We start from the raw sequence: 18,175 nt of genomic DNA on the forward strand, positions 1-18,175 counted from the left end.
TTTTTTAATAACAGTCATCCATTAAGATATATACACACACATAATGGAGTATTCGGCCAAAAAAGGAAACCGAATGGACACATGCTAGAACATGATGGACCTTCAAGACACTAGGCTGCATGAAACAGCCAGTCACCAAACGACAGATACTGTATGGTTCCACTCGTACGAGACACCTAGAGCAACTAAACCCGTAGAGACGGAAAGAATGGCAGTCGCCAGGGCCCAGGGGAGGGGTGAATGCGGAATTATTGTTTAATGTGCAGTTTCAAGCATGGAAGATGAGAAAATTCAGAGATGAATGGTGGTGACAGCTGCACAAAAACGTGAATGTACGTCATGTCACGCAACTGTACATTTAAAAATGGTTAACATGGCGGATTTTATGTATCTTTTACAATAAAACCGGAAAAAAAGTAAATCACTTTACACATTAGATACAATAAAATAGTAGCTAAGAGGCTGGGCACAGTGGCTTATGCCTGTAATCCCAGCACTTTGGAAGGCTGAGGCAGGAGGACCACTTGAGCTCAGGATATCAAGACCAGCCTGCGCAACATAGCAAGACCCCATCTTTGTTCAAAAAAATTTTTTTTAAGTAGCTAATTTAGGAAAACAATAATGAAGACAGATGTATTATACCAGAAAGCAAAACATATCATTAAGCAGAATTAAACTAAGCATGTGTGGTACTGACACAGCTACTGATAAAGAGATAGTTTAAAAAAAAAAAGCCCAGGCCAGGTGCCGTGGCTTACGCCTGTAATCTCAGCACTTTGGGAGGTGGAGGCAGGCAGATCACTCGAGGTCAGGAGTTCAAAACCAGCCTGGCCAACAAGGCAAATAACCCTATGTCTACTAAAAATATAAAAATTAGCCGGGCGTGGTGGTGCACACCTGTAATCCCAGCTACTCAGGAGGCAGACAGGAGAATCGCTTGAACCCGAGAGGCGGAGGTTGCAGTGAGCCAAGATCGTGCCATTGCACTCCAGCCTGGGTGACAGAGACTCCATCTCAAAAAAAATAATAATAATAATAAAATAAAAATAAAAAATAAATAAATAAGTAGCCCCAAATTGCTCTGGAAGATAAGCATATGATTAGTGAAATAGTATGTATATCAATATGGCTGTATTTACTACCAAGTAGTGTGGCTATAAGTGGCAATTGAGGGCAGGGGGAGCTAAGATGCCTACACCTCATACAATACTCAGATTCAAGGTGGATTAAAACATGGAAAAAACAAACTATAAACGACTAAGAAGAACATATGAGATAAATTCCAAAACAATTAAAACTTCCATGTGATGAAAGACATCAGAAAGTTAAAAACAAACTAGAAGTTATTTGCAAATACATAAATCACCAGAGAATTAGTGTCAGGAATATAACTAGAACTTCCACAGATTAAAAACCACAACAGGCAAAGGAAAAGCACATGCAATTTACAGAAGATGCCCAACTACAGTAAGCAGAGAACTGAACTTTTGTTAAACCATGGAATGACAGATTTTTAGTTTACTTATTTCTACATAAACTGACTCTAAATTAAGATCGGTAAGTTATTCAACTGCAGACACAAGTTAAAATTGTCTTCATTTGCCTTTTTCTTTTTTTTGGAAACAAGATCTCATTCTTGCCCAGGCTGGAGTTCAGTGGCGTGATCACAGCTCACTGTAGCCTCCAACTCCTGGGCTGAAGCGATTCTCCTGCCCTAGCCTCCTGAAGCGCTGGGATAACAGGTGTGAGCCACTGCACCCAGTCCATTTGCTGTTTCTTTTTCTTTCTTGACGGAGTTTCGCTCTTGTTGCCCAGGCTGGAGTGCAATGGCGCAATCTCAGGTAACTGCAACCTCCACCTCCCAGGTTCAAGCGATTCCCCTGCCTCAGCCTCCTGCGTAGCTGGGATTACAGGCATGTCCCACTACGCCCAGCTAATTTTTTGTAATTTTAGTAGAGACAGGGTTTTACCATGTTGGCCAGGCTGGTCTCGAACTCCTGACCTCAGGTGATCCACCTGCCTTCCAAAGTGCCATGATTACAGGTGTAAGCCACCGCACCCAGCCTTCCATTTGCTATTTGTTTCTTTATTTTTTATTTTTTTTGAGACAAAGTCTCACTGTCACCCAGGCTGCAGTGCAGTGGCGCAATCTCAGCTCATTAGTGTCCACCTCCCGGGCTCAAGTGATGCTACTGCCTGAGCCTCCCATGTAGCTGAGACTACAGGCGCCTGCCACCACACCCGGCTAATTTTTGTATTTTTTGTAGACGGTTTTGCCATATTGGCCAGGCTGGTCTCAAACTCTCAGGCTCAAGCGATTTGCCTGCCTTGAACTCCCAAAGTACCGAGATTACAGGTGTGTGCCCCCGCACCTGGCCTGTTTGCTATTTCTTAAACAACTCTAATTTTATGGAGAATTTGAATATCTCAGTTTTATAGATTTAAAGTGACTACACAATTTTTGCCATCTGTTGGAAACAACTCTCGACACTCTTCAGTTCTGGTTAACTCGAGAATTTCTGTTGAAACCCACTTCAGTTAAACACTCCTACTATACTCGATATTTTGCTTCTTCGCAGCAAGTGGTCTTCCTAGGCAGCCAGGACTCATTTAAGGAAATATGTCGGCGGGGGAGGAGCCAAGATGGCCGAATAGGAACAGCTCCGGTCTACAGCTCCCAGCGTAAGTGACGCAGAAGACGGGTGATTTCTGCATTTCCATCTGAGGTACCGGGTTCATCTCACTAAGGAGTGCCAGACAGTGGGCGCAGGACAGTGGGTGCAGCGCACCGTGCGCCAGCCGAAGCAGGGCGAGGCATTGCCTCACTCGGGAAGCGCAAGGGGTCAGGGAGTTCCCTTTCCTGGTCAAGGAAAGGGGTGACAGACGGCACCTGGAAAATCGGGCCACTCCCACCCGAATACTGCGCTTTTCCGACTGGCTTAAAAAACGGCGCACCAGGAGATTATATCCCGCATCTGGCTGGGAGGGTCCTATGCCCACGGAGTCTCGCTGATTGCTAGCACAGCAGTCTGAGATCAAACTGCAAGGCGGCAGCGAGATCAAACTGCAAGGGCGCCCCTGGGGGAGGCGCGCCCACCACTGCCCAGGCTCGCTTAGTAAACAAAGCAGCCGGGAAGCTAGAAATAGGTGGAGCCCACCATAGCTCAAGGAGGCCTGCCTGCCTCTGTAGGCTCCACCTCTGGGGGCAGGGCACAGACAAACAAAAAGACAGCAGTAACCTCTGCAGACTTAAATGTCCCTGTCTGACAGCTTTGAGGAGAGCAGTGGTTCTCCCAGCACACAGCTGGAGATCTGAGAACGGGCAGACTGTCTCCTCAAGTGGGTCCCTGACCCCTGACCCCTGACTCCTGAGCAGCCTAACTGGGAGGCACCCCCCAGTAGGGGCAGACTGACACCTCACACGGCCAGGTACTCCTCTGAGACAAAACTTCCAGAGGAACGATCAGACAGCAGCATTCGCAGATCACGAAAATCCACAGTTCTGCAGACACCGCTGCTGATACCCAGGCAAACAGGGTCTGGAGTGGACCTCTAGCAAACTCCAACAGACCTGCAGCTGAGGGTCCTGTCTGTTAGAAGGAAAACTGACAAACAGAAAGGACATCCACACCAAAAACCCACCTGTACAACACCATCATCAAAGACCAAAAGTAGATAAAACCACAAAGATCAGGAAAAAACAGAGCAGAAAAACTGGAAACTCTAAAAAGCAGAGCGCCTCTCCTCCTCCAAAGGAACGCAGTTCCTCACCAGCAACGGAACAAAGCTGGACGGAGAATGACTTTGACGAGTTGCGAGAAGAAGGCTTCAGACAATCAAACTACTCCGAGCTACAGGAGGAAATTCAAACCAAAGGCAAAGCAGTTGAAAACTTTGAAAAAACTTTACACGAATGTATAACTAGAATAACCAATACAGAGACGTGCTTAAAGGAGCTGATGGAGCTGAAAGCCAAGGCTCGAGAACTACGTGAAGAATGCAGAAGCCTCAGGAGCCGATGCGACCAACTGGAAGAAAGGGTATCAGTGATGGAAGATGAAATGAATGAAATGAAGCGAGAAGGAAGTTTAGAGAAAAAAGAATAAAAAGAAACGAACAAAGCCTCCAAGAAATATGGGACTATGTGAAAAGACCAAATCTGTGTCTGATTGGTGTATCTGAAAGTGACGGGGAGAATGGAACTAAGTTGGAAAACACTCTGCAGGAGTGTTATCCAGGAGAACTTCCTCAATCTAGCAAGGTATGCCAACATTCAGATTCAGGAAATACAGAGACCACCACAAAGATACTCCTCGAGAAGAGCAACTCCAAGACACATAATTGTCAGATTCACCAAAGTTGAAATGGAGGAAAAAATGTTAAGGGCAGCCAGAGAGAAAGGTCGGGTTACCCACAAAGGGAAGCCCATCAGACTAACAGCGGATCTCTCAGCAGAAACTCTACAAGCCAGAAGAGAGTGGGGGCCAATATTCAACATTCTTAAAGAAAAGAATTTTTAACCCAGAATTTCATATCCAGCCAAACTAAGCTTCATAAGTGAAGGAGAAATAAAATACTTTACAGACAAGCAAATGCTGAGAGATTTTGTCACCACCAGGCCTGCCCTAAAAGAGCTCCTGAAGGAAGCACTAAACATGGAAAGGCACAACCGGTACCAGCCGCTGCAAAATCATGCCAAAATGTAAAGACCATCGAGACTAGGAGGAAACTGCATCAACTAACAAGCAAAATAACCAGCTAACATCATAATGACAGGATCAAATTCACACATAACAATATTAACTTTAAATGTAAATGGACTAAATGCTCCCATTAAAAGACATAGACTGGCAAATTGGATAAAGAGTCAGTACTCATCAGTGTGCTATATTCAGGAAACCCATCTCACGTGCAGAGACACACATAGGCTCAAAATAAAAGGATGAAGGAAGATCTACCAAGCAAATGGAAAACAAAAAAAGGTATGGGTTGCAATCCTAGTCTCTGATAAAACAGACTTTAAACCAACAAAGATCAAAAGAGACAAAGAAGGCCATTACATAATGGTAAAGGGAACAATTCAACAAGAAGAGCTAACTATCCTAAATATATATGCACCCAATACAGGAGCACCCAGATTCATAAAGCAAGTCCTGAGTGACCTACAAAGAGACTTAGACTCCCACACAATAATAATGGGAGACTTTAATACCCCACTGTCAACATTAGACAGATCAACGAGACAGAAAGTCAATAAGGATACCCAGGAATTGAACTCAGCTCTGCACCAAGCGGACCTAATAGACATCTACAGAACTCTCCACCCCAAATCAACAGAATATACATTTTTTTCAGCAGCACACCACACCTATTCCAAAATTGACCACATAGTTGGAAGTAAAGCACTCCTCAGCAAATGTAAAAGAACAGAAATTATAACAAACTGTCTCTCAGACCACAGTGCAATCAAACTAGAACTCAGGATTAAGAAACTCACTCAAAACCCCTCAACTACATGGAAACTGAACAACCTGCTCCTGCATGACTACTGGGTACATAATGAAATGAAGGCAGAAATAAAGATGTTCTTTGAAACCAACGAGAACAACGACACAACATACCAGAATCTCTGGGACACATTCAAAGCAGTGTAGAGGGAAATTTATAGCACTAAATGCCTGCAAGAGAAAGCAGGAAAGATCTAAAATTGACACCCTAACATCATAATTAAAAGAACTAGAAAAGCAAGAGCAAACACATTCAAAAGCTAGCAGAAGGCAAGAAATAACTAAGATCAGAGCAGAAAAGAAGGAAATAGAGACACAAAAAACCCTTCAAAAAGTTAATGAATCCAGGAGCTGGTTTTTTGAAAAGATCAACAAAACTGATAGACTGCTAGCAAGACTAATAAAGAAGAAAAGAGAGAAGAATCAAACAGACACAATAAAAAATGATAAAGGGGATATCACCACTGATCCCACAGAAATACAAACTACCATCAGAGAATATTATAAACACCTCCATGCAAATAAACTAGAAAATCTAGAAGAAATGGATAAATTCCTCAACACATACATCCTCCCAAGACTAAACCAGGAAGAAGTTGAATCTCTGAATAGACCAATAACAGGCTCTCAAATTGAGTCAATAATCAATAGCTTACCAACCAAAAAAAGTCCAGGACCAGATGGATTCACAGCCGAATTCTACCAGAGGTACAAAGAGGAGCTGGTACCATTCCTTCTGAACCTATTCCAATCAATAGAAAAAGAGGGAATCCTCCCTAACTCATTTTATGAGGCCAGCATCATCCTGATAACAAAGCTGGGCAGAGACACAACCAAAAAAGAGAATTTTAGACCAAGATCCTTGATGAACATTGATGCAAAAATCCTCAATAAAATACTGGCAAACCGAATCCAGCAGCACATCAAAAAGCTTATCCACCATGATCAAGTGGGCTTCATCCCTGGGATGCAAGGCTGGTTCAATATACACAAATCAATAAATGTAATCCAGCATATAAACTGAACCAAAGACGAAAACCACATGATTATCTCAATAGATGCAGAAAAGGCCTTTGACAAAATTCAACAACCCTTCATGCTAAAAACTCTCAATAAATTAGGTATTGATGGGATGTATCTCAAAATAATAAGAGCTATCTATGACAAACCCACAGCCAATATCATACTGAATGGGCAAAAACTGGAAGCATTCCCTTTGAAAACTGGCACAAGACAGGGATGCCCTCTCTCACCACTCCTATTCAACATAGTGTTGGAAGTTCTGGCCAGGGCAATTAGGAAGGAGAAGGAAATAAAGGGTATTCAATTAGGAAAAGAGGAAGTCAAATTATCCCTGTTTGAAGATGACATGATTGTATATCTAGAAAACCCCATTGTCTCAGCCCAAAATCTCCTTAAGCTGATAAGCAACTTCAGCAAAATCTCAGAATACAAAATCAATGTACAAAAATCACAAGCATTCTTATACACCAATAACAGACAAACAGAGAGCCAAATCATGAGTGAACTCCCATTCACAATTGCTTCAAAGAGAATAAAATACTTAGGAATCCAACTTACAAGGGACGTGAAGGACCTCTTCAAGGAGAACTACAAACCACTGCTCAATGAAATAAAAGAGGATATAAACAAATGGAAGAACAGTCCATGCTCATGGGTAGGAAGAATCAATATCGTGAAAATGGCCATACTGCCCAAGGTAATTTATAGATTCAATGCCATCCCCATCAAGCTACCAATGACTTTCTTCACAGAATTGGAAAAAACTACTTTAAAGTTCATATGGAACCAAAAAAGAACCCGCATCGCCAAGTCAACCCTAAGCCAAAAGAACAAAGCTGGAGGCATCACGCTACCTGACTTCAAACTATACTACAAGGCTACAGTAACCAAAACAGCATGGTACTGGTACCAAAACAGAGATACAGATCAATAGAACAGAACAGAGCCCTCAGAAATAATGCCGCATATCTACAACTATCTGATCTTTGACAAACCTGAGAAAAACAAGCAATGGGGAAAGGATTCCCTATTTAATAAATGATGCTGGGAAAACTGGCTAGCCATATGTAGAAAGCTGAAACTGGATCCCTTCCTTACACCTTATACAAAAATTAATTCAAGATGGATTAAAGACTTAAATGTTAGACCTAAAACCATAAAAACCCTAGAAGAAAACCTAGGCATTACCATTCAGGACATAGGCATGGGCAAGGACTTCATGTCTAAAATACCAAAAGCAATGGCAACAAAAGCCAAAATTGACAAATGGGATCTAATTAAACTAAAGAGCTTCTGCACAGCAAAAGAAACTACCATCAGAGTGAACAGGCAACCTACAAAATGGGAGAAAATTTTCACAACCTACTCATCTGACAAAGGGCTAATATCCAGAATCTACAATGAACTCCAACAAATTTACAAGAAAAAAACAAACAACCCCATCAAAAAGTGGGCAAAGGATATGACCAGACACCTCTCAAAAGACGACATTTATGCAGCCAAAAGACACATGAAAAAATGCTCATCATCACTGGCCATCAGAGAAATGCAAATCAAAACCACAATGAGATACCATCTCACACCAGTTAGAATGGCAATCATTAAAAAGTCAGGAAACAGGTGCTGGAGAGGATGTGGAGAAATAGGAACACTTTTACACTGTTGGTGGGACTGTAAACTAGTTCAACCATTGTGGAAGTCAGTGTGGCGACTCCTCAGGGATCTAGAACTAGAAATATCATTTGACCCAGCCATCCCATTACTGGGTATATACCCAAAGGAGTAAAAATCATGCTGCTATAAAGACACATGCACACGTATGTTTATTGCGGCACTGTTCACAATAGCAAAGACTTGGAACCAACCCAAATGTCCAACAATGATAGACTGGATTAAGAAAATGTGGCACATATACACCATGGAATACTGTGCAGCCATAAAAAATGATGAGTTCATGTCCTTTGTAGGGACATGGATGAAATTGGAAATCATCATTCTCAGTAAACTATCACAAGGACAAAAAACCAAACACCGCATGTTCTCACTCATAGATGGGAATTAAACAATGAGAACACATGGACACAGGAAGGGGAACATCACACTCTGGGGACTGTTGTGGGGTGGGGGGAGGGGGGAGGGATAGCATTAGGAGATATACCTAATGCTAAATGATGAGTTAATGGGTGCAGCATACCAGCATGGCACATGTATACATATGTAACTAACCTGCACATTGTGCACATGTACCCTAAAACTTAAAGTATAATAATAAAAATTTTTTTAAAAAGTGCAGATAGTATGCTCCATGAGGGCAGAGACAGGTACATCTTTCTCAGTACCACTGTATCATCCCTAGAACTAATGTAATGCCTGGAATATAGCAGGCATCTTGAAAGCGTTTGTTACACGAATGAATGAAGGGTTTAAATACTTGTTTGGCTTCCTGACTTGTTGAGCTTCCCACACACACCAAAATCCCAAACTCCCAGAATGGTTTTTCCTTGCCTCTCCAGTGCCCTATCTAGAAACCCTCTACACGTGCAACTTGCAGATCTTCCAATGGACCGCATCCTCTCACTACCTCCACGCCCTGCTCATGATGTCTCCACTTTGGAATTCCTTCCCCTGTCCAGTGTTCAGGACTCGGCTTCGGCACTGTCTCTTCTGGAAGCCCCTCCTCATCTCTCCCTCAGACTGGATTAGGTGCTTTTCTACCGTGCACTCCTAACGTGTTCTATCATTGAACTTATCTTGCTTATTTATCATACTATTTATTCATATGGTTACTTGTATGTTTTTGCCATTACACTGAGTTCCTTGAAATCAGGGATCTAGCTAATAGTCATATGTTGATGTTATCTGTGTGTATATTTCTCTTTTTTTTTTTTTTTTTGAGATGGTCTGTGTTGCCTAAGCTGCAGTGCAGTAGCACAACCACAGCTCACAGCAGCCTCAATCTCCTGGGCTCAAGTGATCCTCCCACCTCAGCCTCCCCAGTAGCTGGGACTATGGGTGTGAACCACCACCCCCAGCTTATTTTTTTAAAGTTTCTGTAGAGACGAGGTCTCAGGCTTGTGTTTTTTTGCCCAGGCTCGTGTCATATCTTTTATAAAATATGCTTGGCACAATGTCAGACACATAGACATGTACCTGTTATACAAACTTGGTCTCTGCTGAATGAACACACTGAATAGTCATTTTGCAAACAGAAAAGATTAAGTCAGATCATATCATGAAATAAAAGACACTTAAAGGAATTAAAAAAAAAAAAAAAAGGAAATATGTCCCCATGCTTTTTATTTTATTTTGAAGGAAAAATCCAAGTTAGTTAAAGACCTGAATGTATAATACTGGATGAAAAATAAAAATAAATAATAAACCTTAACTTGAACAGTTGAGCTGTTCATAAAACTGTCCTCCTATCACTGAACTAGACTGCTTGTAGCACCATGTAAATGGCAGTTTCCTTCTCCCAACTAAATTTACATTCCTGGGCTGGGCACAGGGTGCAAAACACAAAGAGACAGTTAAAAAATAAAAAGCCCAAAATTGCTCTGGAAAATAAGCATATGATTTGTGAAGCAGTATGTCCATCAGTGCGGCTGGATCATCACCAAGTAGAGTGGCTATAAACGGCAATCGGGGCAAAGTGCTGGGATCACGCCTGTGATCCCAGCACTTTGCGAGAATGAGGCAGGAGTATCACTTGAGCTCAGAAGTTCAAGACCAGCCTGGGTAACATAGTGAGACCCTATCTCTACAAAAAATAAAAAAATTAGCCTGGCGTGGTGGTGTGTGCCTGTGGTCCCAGCTACTCAGGAGGTTGAGGTGGGGAGGATTGCTTGAGCCCGGGAGGTGGAGGGTACAGTGAGCCCAAGATTGCTCCTTGGCATTCCAGCCTGGGCAACTGAGTGAGACCCTATCTCGAAAATAAAATAACATAAAATAAATCTGCACTTTCTGCCTCAATATTTATTTGGAAAATTTTCAAATCTACAGAAATTGCAAAAATAGTATGATAAACCCCCATTTAACCTGCATTTAGATTCATGAAGTTTTTAAACTGCCACACTGTCTTTCGTGTGTGTGTGTGTATTTTCTGAACCATTTGAAAGTTGCATGATCATAACCCTTCACCAAATCCTTAAGTGTCCACCTCATAAGAGATGCTGTCCTTCTCTCTTGATCTTGATACACAATGATCAAGTTCAAGAAAATTACCATTGATATATTACCCATCATATCAATGATAAAAATTTCACCAGCTATCCCCGTGTCTTTAATAACAACCTTTGTCCTAATCCATATTCTAATCCAGGGTCATGCACTGCATTTAGCTGTCATTCTCTTTTAATCTCCCTTTAAACTAGAATGATTCCTAAGGCTTTGCCTTCATGACACTGACATTTTTGAGGTACTAACAATTATGTTTTGTAGAATTTCAATTTGGGTTTTTGTTTTCTCACAATTAGATTCAGGTTATGCCTTTTTTTTTTTTTGAGACGGAGTCTCGCTCTGTCTCCCAGGCTGGAGTGCAGTGGCGCGATCTCAGCTCACCGAAAGCTCCGCCTCCCGGGTTCACGCCATTCTCCTGCCTCAGCCTCCCGAGTAGCTGGGACTACAGGCGCCCGCCACCACGCCCGGCTAATTTTTTGTATTTTTAGTAGAGGCGGGGTTTCACCGTGTTAGCCAGGATGGTCTCCATCTCCTGACCTCGTGATCCGCCCGCCTCGGCCTCCCCAAGTGCTGGGATGACAGGCGTGAGCCACCGCGCCCGGCCCCGCAATTTTTTGAAACACAGAGTTAAGATACCAGTTCACATGTACTAGCATGGCACGGAAAATAACAAGTGTTGGTGAGGAAGTGAAAAAATTGGAAACTTCGTACTCTGCTAATGGAAATGTAAAATGGTACAGCCACTGTAGAAAACAAATGCGGCAGTTCCTCAAAAAGTTAAACATAGAATTACCATACGATCCAGCAGTTCTACTCTTAGATATATAGACAAAAGAACTGAAAACAGGTATTCAAACAAATACTGGTACATAAATGTTCGTATCGCCAGTATTCAAATAACGAAAAGGTGAAAAAAAACGATGTCCATCCAATGGATAAACAAAATGTAACAAGTATATCCGTAAAACTAATTATTATTCAGCCCGAAAAATGAAGTACTGATCCATGCCACACTGTACATGAACCTCAGAAACACGCTAAGTGAAATAAGCTAGACACACAAGATCCTATATTGCATAAGTCACTTATATGAAATACCTAAAATGGCCAGATTCATAGAGACAGAAAGTGGAATGGAAGGTGCCGAGGCTAGGGGGAAAGGTGAAATGGGGAGTCAGTGCCTCACGGTTAGAGTTTATCTGGGGCGATGAAAAAGTTTTGGAAACAGTGGTGATGGTTACATTGTGAATGTAATTAATGCTATTGAATTGTACTTAAAAATGGTTAAAATGTCAGTTTGTTATATACATTTTGGACAATATTTTTAAAATAACGCAATATACCAAAAACCATTAAATTGCACACTTTTAAACATTTTATTGAATTTATGTTACCCAGACTGGCCTCAACTCCTGGGTTCAAGAGATCCTCCCACCTCCACCTCCCAAAGCGCTGGGATTACAGCTGTGAGCCATTGCACCCGGCCAAATCGCACACTTTTAGTAGGTGAATTGTATGGTCTGTGAGCATTTCAATAAAGCTTTTTTTTTAACTATTGTTTAAAAATGTTTAAAATGGCAATTTTTTTTTTTACCACAAAAAAATAAATGTTTAAAAGGCAGGTACACATATAACTGTGACCAAAAAGAATTAGAAAAAAAAAAAAAGACCTGTACACGAGAGAACAGAGACATCATATCCTAAGCCCAGACAGGAACCACCGCCCGGCTTATTGATCACATTAGTGGAGGAAAGAGTCAAGGGTTCAGTTTGGGGCTCCTGAGTCTACCGGGTGTAGGGTTTAGCGATAAAAAGGCGATTTTAGCCTCGTCGCATGATTAGGAGAATAAAGAATTAAATGAATGAAGATGTATAGATAAGTAAATCAGAGGCCGGGCGCGGTGGCTCAAGCCTGTAATCCCAGCATTCTGGCAGGCCGAGGCGGGCGGATCCCTTGAGGTCAGGAGTTTGAGACCAGCCTGGCCAACAAGGTGAAACCCCGTCTCTACTAAAAAATACAAAAATTCCCCGGGCGTGATGGTGCACGCCTGTAATCCCAGCTACTCGGGAGGCTGAGACAGGAGAATCGCTTGAAACCGGGAGGCGGAGGTTGCAGGGAGCCGAGATCGCGCCACTGCACTCCAGCCTGGAGGACGGAGCGAGACCCTGTCAAAAAAAAAAAAAAAAAAAAAAAAGGCTCTAGACCGGCAATTCTTTAATTTTTAACACAACAAACACCGATAGAACACAGCGCGGGCATTTTGACAATGGACAAAATCTTGCCCTTGAATTTATAATCCATCGACATTTGGGGACCCATAAACCCCCAAACCTCTGAGAACTATTTAGACGAATACTAGTCGGGTTTTTTTGGTTTGTTTTTACTTTTTAAATGGAAAAATGATGATTCACCTTTTCAAAGATTTGCGGCTTTTGGCCAACAAACACGCCATGGTTTACTCACCCACTTCCTCTGATTCTTGCCCAGACGCTCTAAGCTTGCACTCCCTGGGATAGTGTTTTTGAATTATCTTCCACAGTTCCACGTTGACAAGAGAATTTCTTCGGGTATGGTACCGAGTCCACGAAGATACCCGGCGGCGACAGAAGGGACAGCATAAACTCGCCTTTTCGACGGTCGACTGGAAGCACGGTTTACACAGCGTGTGGTTACACGGGAAGGTGACGGGCTCGACGAGGATTTCCATGCAGATCCCGCACTGGCACTCGGACAGCGAGGGGATGGCGTCTTTGGGTAGAGCCATTTTAATATGTTAATAAAGCCGACTAAACAACGACACCTGCACGAAAAATAATCCTATTTTCAGCCAACCACAGAGAGAGCAAAAGCACAGTTTTGTGTTTCAATATTATGCCCAGAAGCGTATCAGAATTCGGAGAACAGGAGCATCCAACACGTCTTGCAGCAAAAAGGAGCTCTCAGGGTCAGGCAAACAGGAATACCCCGGAGGGCGGCGTCTTTGTCCATTTTTAAGGCAAACGTCCCGCAAGCAAATAAATGCAGGTTTTCGTCGGAGGAGCCTGGCTGCTCCGCGGCATGAACACCGCGACTGCGGCTCCCGGTGCAGCGAGGGGAACGCGCCAAGTCCCCTCCTCCCCTCACCCGGAAAGGATGCTCCGCTCAGCTCGGGGCAGCCGGGCCCCGGGACGCGGCTCCGGGAGGAACCCCGAGCTCCGGCTGCAGCATAACTTCCGCTTTACCGCTGCTGCGGGGGAGACGCGCGACTCCCGTGTTCAGCTTTCGGGCGCCTGGCGCAGTTTCCCAGAGCTCCGCGCCCCTGTCCCTCTTACGCAGCCAGAAACCCTATTCGTTGCGGCAGCGCAGCAGCCACCGCACAAGCGCTAGTAACGTCACAACCGCCCGCCAAAATCGCACTTCCCACCCAGAAAACTGCCCAGGGGCGGGCGTTCCCGGGGCGGGACTTCCGGGGTCTGCGCACCGCCCGCCCGCCCTCCCAGCCCGAGACGGTCCCGCCCTGGCGTCGCAGCTCCTCCTAGTGCAGCCTGGGTGGAGCCTGACCTTTCCCTGAGATTTCTGCGAGGCCTCAGACACCCGTGGTTTCTTGGTTTCTGGGTAGAAAAAGGGAAACCTCAAAACAAATTCAACAGCCAAACAAGTCCGGGCATGGTGGCTCACGCCTGTAATCTCAGCACTTTGGGAGGCCGAGGCGGGCGGATCTCCTGAGGTCAGGAGTTCAAGACCAGCCTGGCCAACATGGCCAAACCCCGTCTCTACTAAAAATACAAAATTAGCCGGGCCTGGTGGTGCGCGCCTGTAGTCCAGGTTACTCAGAAGGCTGAGGCAGGAGAATCGCTTGAACCCGGGAGGCGGAGGTTGCACTGAGCCGAGATCGTGCCACTGCACTCCAGCCTGGGCGACAAGAGCGAGACTCTGTCTTTAAAAAAAAAAAAAAAAAAGCCAAACTAATTTTTGTAATACTTCCCTCAGTACCCTTCTGAGTACCTTTTCCTTTCTGTTGAATTGTAACGAAGCCCCTTAGGTCCCTTTCCAAAATTCTTAAAAAAGCATCTCCAAGAAATATTGTGGTCAGAGAATCCACACACCTGGGACAATTTAACACACACTTACACTTCCTTCTGTATGGCCCAGCCACTTAAAGTCTGCAGCCCAGAGTAGGTTGTTTTAGAATTTCCTTCCCTTCTAAAAGGGCCTGAGGCCCTTTGGCTTGGGCAACAAACGTTAAGGCTGTCTCAGTCCTAGAGCTTAGATGTTATTAATGGGCATCATTTAGATAATATATTGTTTATTCAGTTTCAACAATCAAAATTCTACAAAGGAGATTAACAAGAATATAATTTCACATTTTATGCATGTTGAAGTAAGTTTTTATGCCTTGGCATTAACCTTTTGAATTGACAACTGATCCTACAGAATGAGTCCTAAGAAAAAAGCAGAATTTGGCTATGAAAATGATGGGAAATACATAAGGAATGTGATCCCTAGTACTTAGGAGCCTGGCCTGAGGTTTATTTATTTATTTTGTTTTTTTTGAGACGAAGCCTCCATCTGTCGCCCAGGCTGGAGTGCAGTGGCGCGATCTTAGCTTACTGCAAGCTCCGCCTCCCGGGTTCACGCCGTTCTCCTGCCTCAGCCTTCTGAGTAGCTGGGACCACAGGCGCCCGCCACCACGCCTAATTTTTTGTATTTTTAGTAGAAACGGGGTTTCACCTTGTTAGCCAGGATGGTCTCGATCTCCTGACCTCGTGATCCGCCCCCGCCTCGGCCTCCCAAAGTGCTGGGATTACAGGCGTGAGCCACCGCACCCGGTCGGCCTAAGGTTTTTATGTTTTGTTTTAGAGTTGGGGTGCTGGGCCCTGAGATTTTTTTCTCTTTTGTTTTAGAATTGGGGTTTCACATCGTTTGAACCCAGGAGGCGGAGGTTGCAGTGAGCCAAGATCGCCGGCTGCACTCCAGCCTGGGGGACACAGCGTCTCAAAACAAAACAAAAAAAATGTGAGACTCGTTTTAAAAAAAAAGCCAGGCACGGTGGCTCACGCCTGTACTCTCAGCACTTTGGGAGGCTGAGGCAGGTGGATCACTTGAGACCAGGAGTTCAAGACCAGCCTGGCCAACATGGTGAAACCCCCATCCTTACTAAAAATACAAAAATTAGCTGGGCATTGTGGCAAGCGCCTGCAATTCCAGCTACTCAGGAGGCTGAGACAGGAGAATCGCTAAACCTGGGAGGCAGAGGCTGCAGTGAGCGGAGATTGTGCCACTGCACTCCAGCCTGGAGGACACAGCAAAATTCCACCTCAAAAAATACAAATAAATAAATAAATAAAAGAATTGGGGTCTCACTGTTTTATCCAGGCTGGACTACAACTCCAGGGTTCCAGGGATTCTTTCGCCTCAACCTCTGGAGTAGCTGGGTCTAGAGCTTACAACTCCATAGCCAGCTCCAGACCTGCATTTTTTGAGGGAATATTCAACCCGTGTGAAGGAAGAGAAAAGAAAATCACTGTGCGTGAAAGCAGCCTTTAAGTTGTTTTGAGGCTGCTGAGAGCGTTCAGGCTGGGTAGGGGAGTGGTTTCCAGGTTGAGAACAGGGAGACATGGGTCCTTGGTAGAAATCTTTGGGAACTTTTATTTCAATGTGGATTCAGAAGCCTGTTATTGTCTGTGATAGCTCACACCTGTAATCCCAGCACTTTGGAAGGCCAAGGCGGGAAGATCACTGGAGCCCAGTAGTTCAGGTCCAGCCCGGGCAACATAGTGAGACCCTGTCTCTACAAAAAATAAAAAAATTAACTGGGTGTGCTGGCTCACACTTGTACTCTCATCTCCTCTGGTGGCTGAGGTGGGAGGATCACTTGAGCCCAGGAGGTCAAGGCTGCAGTGAGCGGTGATTGCACCACTGCACCCCAGCCTGGATGACACAGCAAGACCCTGTCTCAAAAAAAAAAAAAAAGAAACCTGGGACTGTCATCTGGTTGTCTACGGTATTAGTCCCTTAGCTTGGAATTTCAGGCTTGTTTTTTGTTCGTTTGTTTGTTTTTTTGAGATGGCTCCTCATTCTGTCGCCCAGGTTGGAGTGCAGTGGTGTGATCTCAGCTCACTGCAACCTCCACCTCCTGGGTTCAAGCAATTCTCATGCCTCAGCCTCCGGAGTAGCTGCAATTACAGGCGAGTGCCTTGTAATACCACGTGCATTGTAATACCAATCTTCGTATTCTTAGTAGAGATGGGGTTTCACCATGTTGGCCATGCTGGTCTCGAACTCCTGACCTCAGGTGATCCACCCACCTTGGCCTTCCAAAGTGCTGGGATTACAGGCGTGAGCCACTGCACCCAGCCTTCAGGCTTCCTAATATGTCCACAACCTGCTTTTCCCGTGAAATCTCCCATTATTCTTTTAAACATGCAACTATGATTTATTCTCTGTCATCCAAACGTTTTGCTTTCATGACATTGCTTTCTCGGTTCATCCTAAATGGGTTGCTTTGTGGCTGTGCCTACTTCAAACATCAATTTAATGCAGTTCAACCAGGCACGGTGGCTCATGCCTATAATCCCAGCACTTTGGGAGGCCAAGGAGGGTGAATCACAAGGTCAGGAGTTCGAGACCAGCCTGACCAACATGTTGAAACTCAGCCTCTACTAAAAATACAAAAATTAGCTGGGTGTGGTGGCAGATGCCTGTAATCCCAGCTAGTCGGGAGGCTGAGGCAGGAGAATTGCTTGAACCTGGGAGGCAGAGGTTGCAGTGAGCCCAGATTGCACCACTGCATTCCAGCCTGGGTTGACAGAGCAAGACTCCATCTCAAAAAAAAAAAAATTAATTCACTTCTTCCAGAGTGCACTTTTATGTGCAATTTAATGCACTCCCCACCACCAGTAATGCCCCTTTTCTAAACTCACCCAGTCATATATTGCCCAATGATACTGATTTTTATTGCAGTTTTACTGTTGAACTCCTGTATTTTGATTTCTATCTTCAGGTGCTTATGTCTTGTGTAATGGATATATTTCATGTACTTCCTCAGATTTCCTTCACCTTGTTTGCTTTCTGTACCCATAATCACCTGCTCTTTTGGGGGCTCACCAGTCGCATTTCCAGAATCTCTGGCTTCTCCTGCCACTTCTGAACAATGCAGGAGCTGACTTCTCAGAGGCTGCTAGAGCCTGGGTAATGCATGCTGGGAGTATGGGGGGGGTCACTCCCCATGGAGTAACTTTTGCCAATTGAAACCAGTGAACTGAGTAAGCACAATACTTAAATTCCCTTTTCTTCTTCCTTCCAAGGATGGTGTCTCCAGTGTGTCTGGAGACAGGTAAGACTGAGTGAGTGTGCCTGCTGAAAAAGCTGCTGCGTCTCTTGTGGCTCATTTTCAAGGAGGGGACAGCAAGGTAACACATCACCATGTATTACTTCACATCCTTCTCTACCTAACTTCCTTCCAGCTTTCTTCACTCTGGCTGTCCTG

At 44.2% G+C, this 18,175-nt stretch overlaps 1 protein-coding gene across 1 annotated transcript in view; it reads right to left on the reverse strand.

Annotated features, from left to right (window-relative positions):
- Positions 1-14,271, reverse strand: part of RNF168 (ring finger protein 168) — a 37,620-nt gene extending 23,349 nt beyond the window's left edge. The window contains exon 1 of the mRNA XM_054480494.2: positions 13,171-14,271. Coding sequence (XP_054336469.1) covers positions 13,171-13,471 — 301 coding nt within the window. The 5' untranslated portion in view covers positions 13,472-14,271. The remainder of the gene's footprint in view (positions 1-13,170) is intronic.
- Between the last annotated feature and the right edge of the window lie 3,904 nt (positions 14,272-18,175).

Source organism: Pongo pygmaeus, chromosome 2 (assembly GCF_028885625.2).
Source record: "Pongo pygmaeus isolate AG05252 chromosome 2, NHGRI_mPonPyg2-v2.0_pri, whole genome shotgun sequence".
In the NCBI taxonomy this organism is placed as follows: domain Eukaryota; kingdom Metazoa; phylum Chordata; class Mammalia; order Primates; family Hominidae; genus Pongo; species Pongo pygmaeus.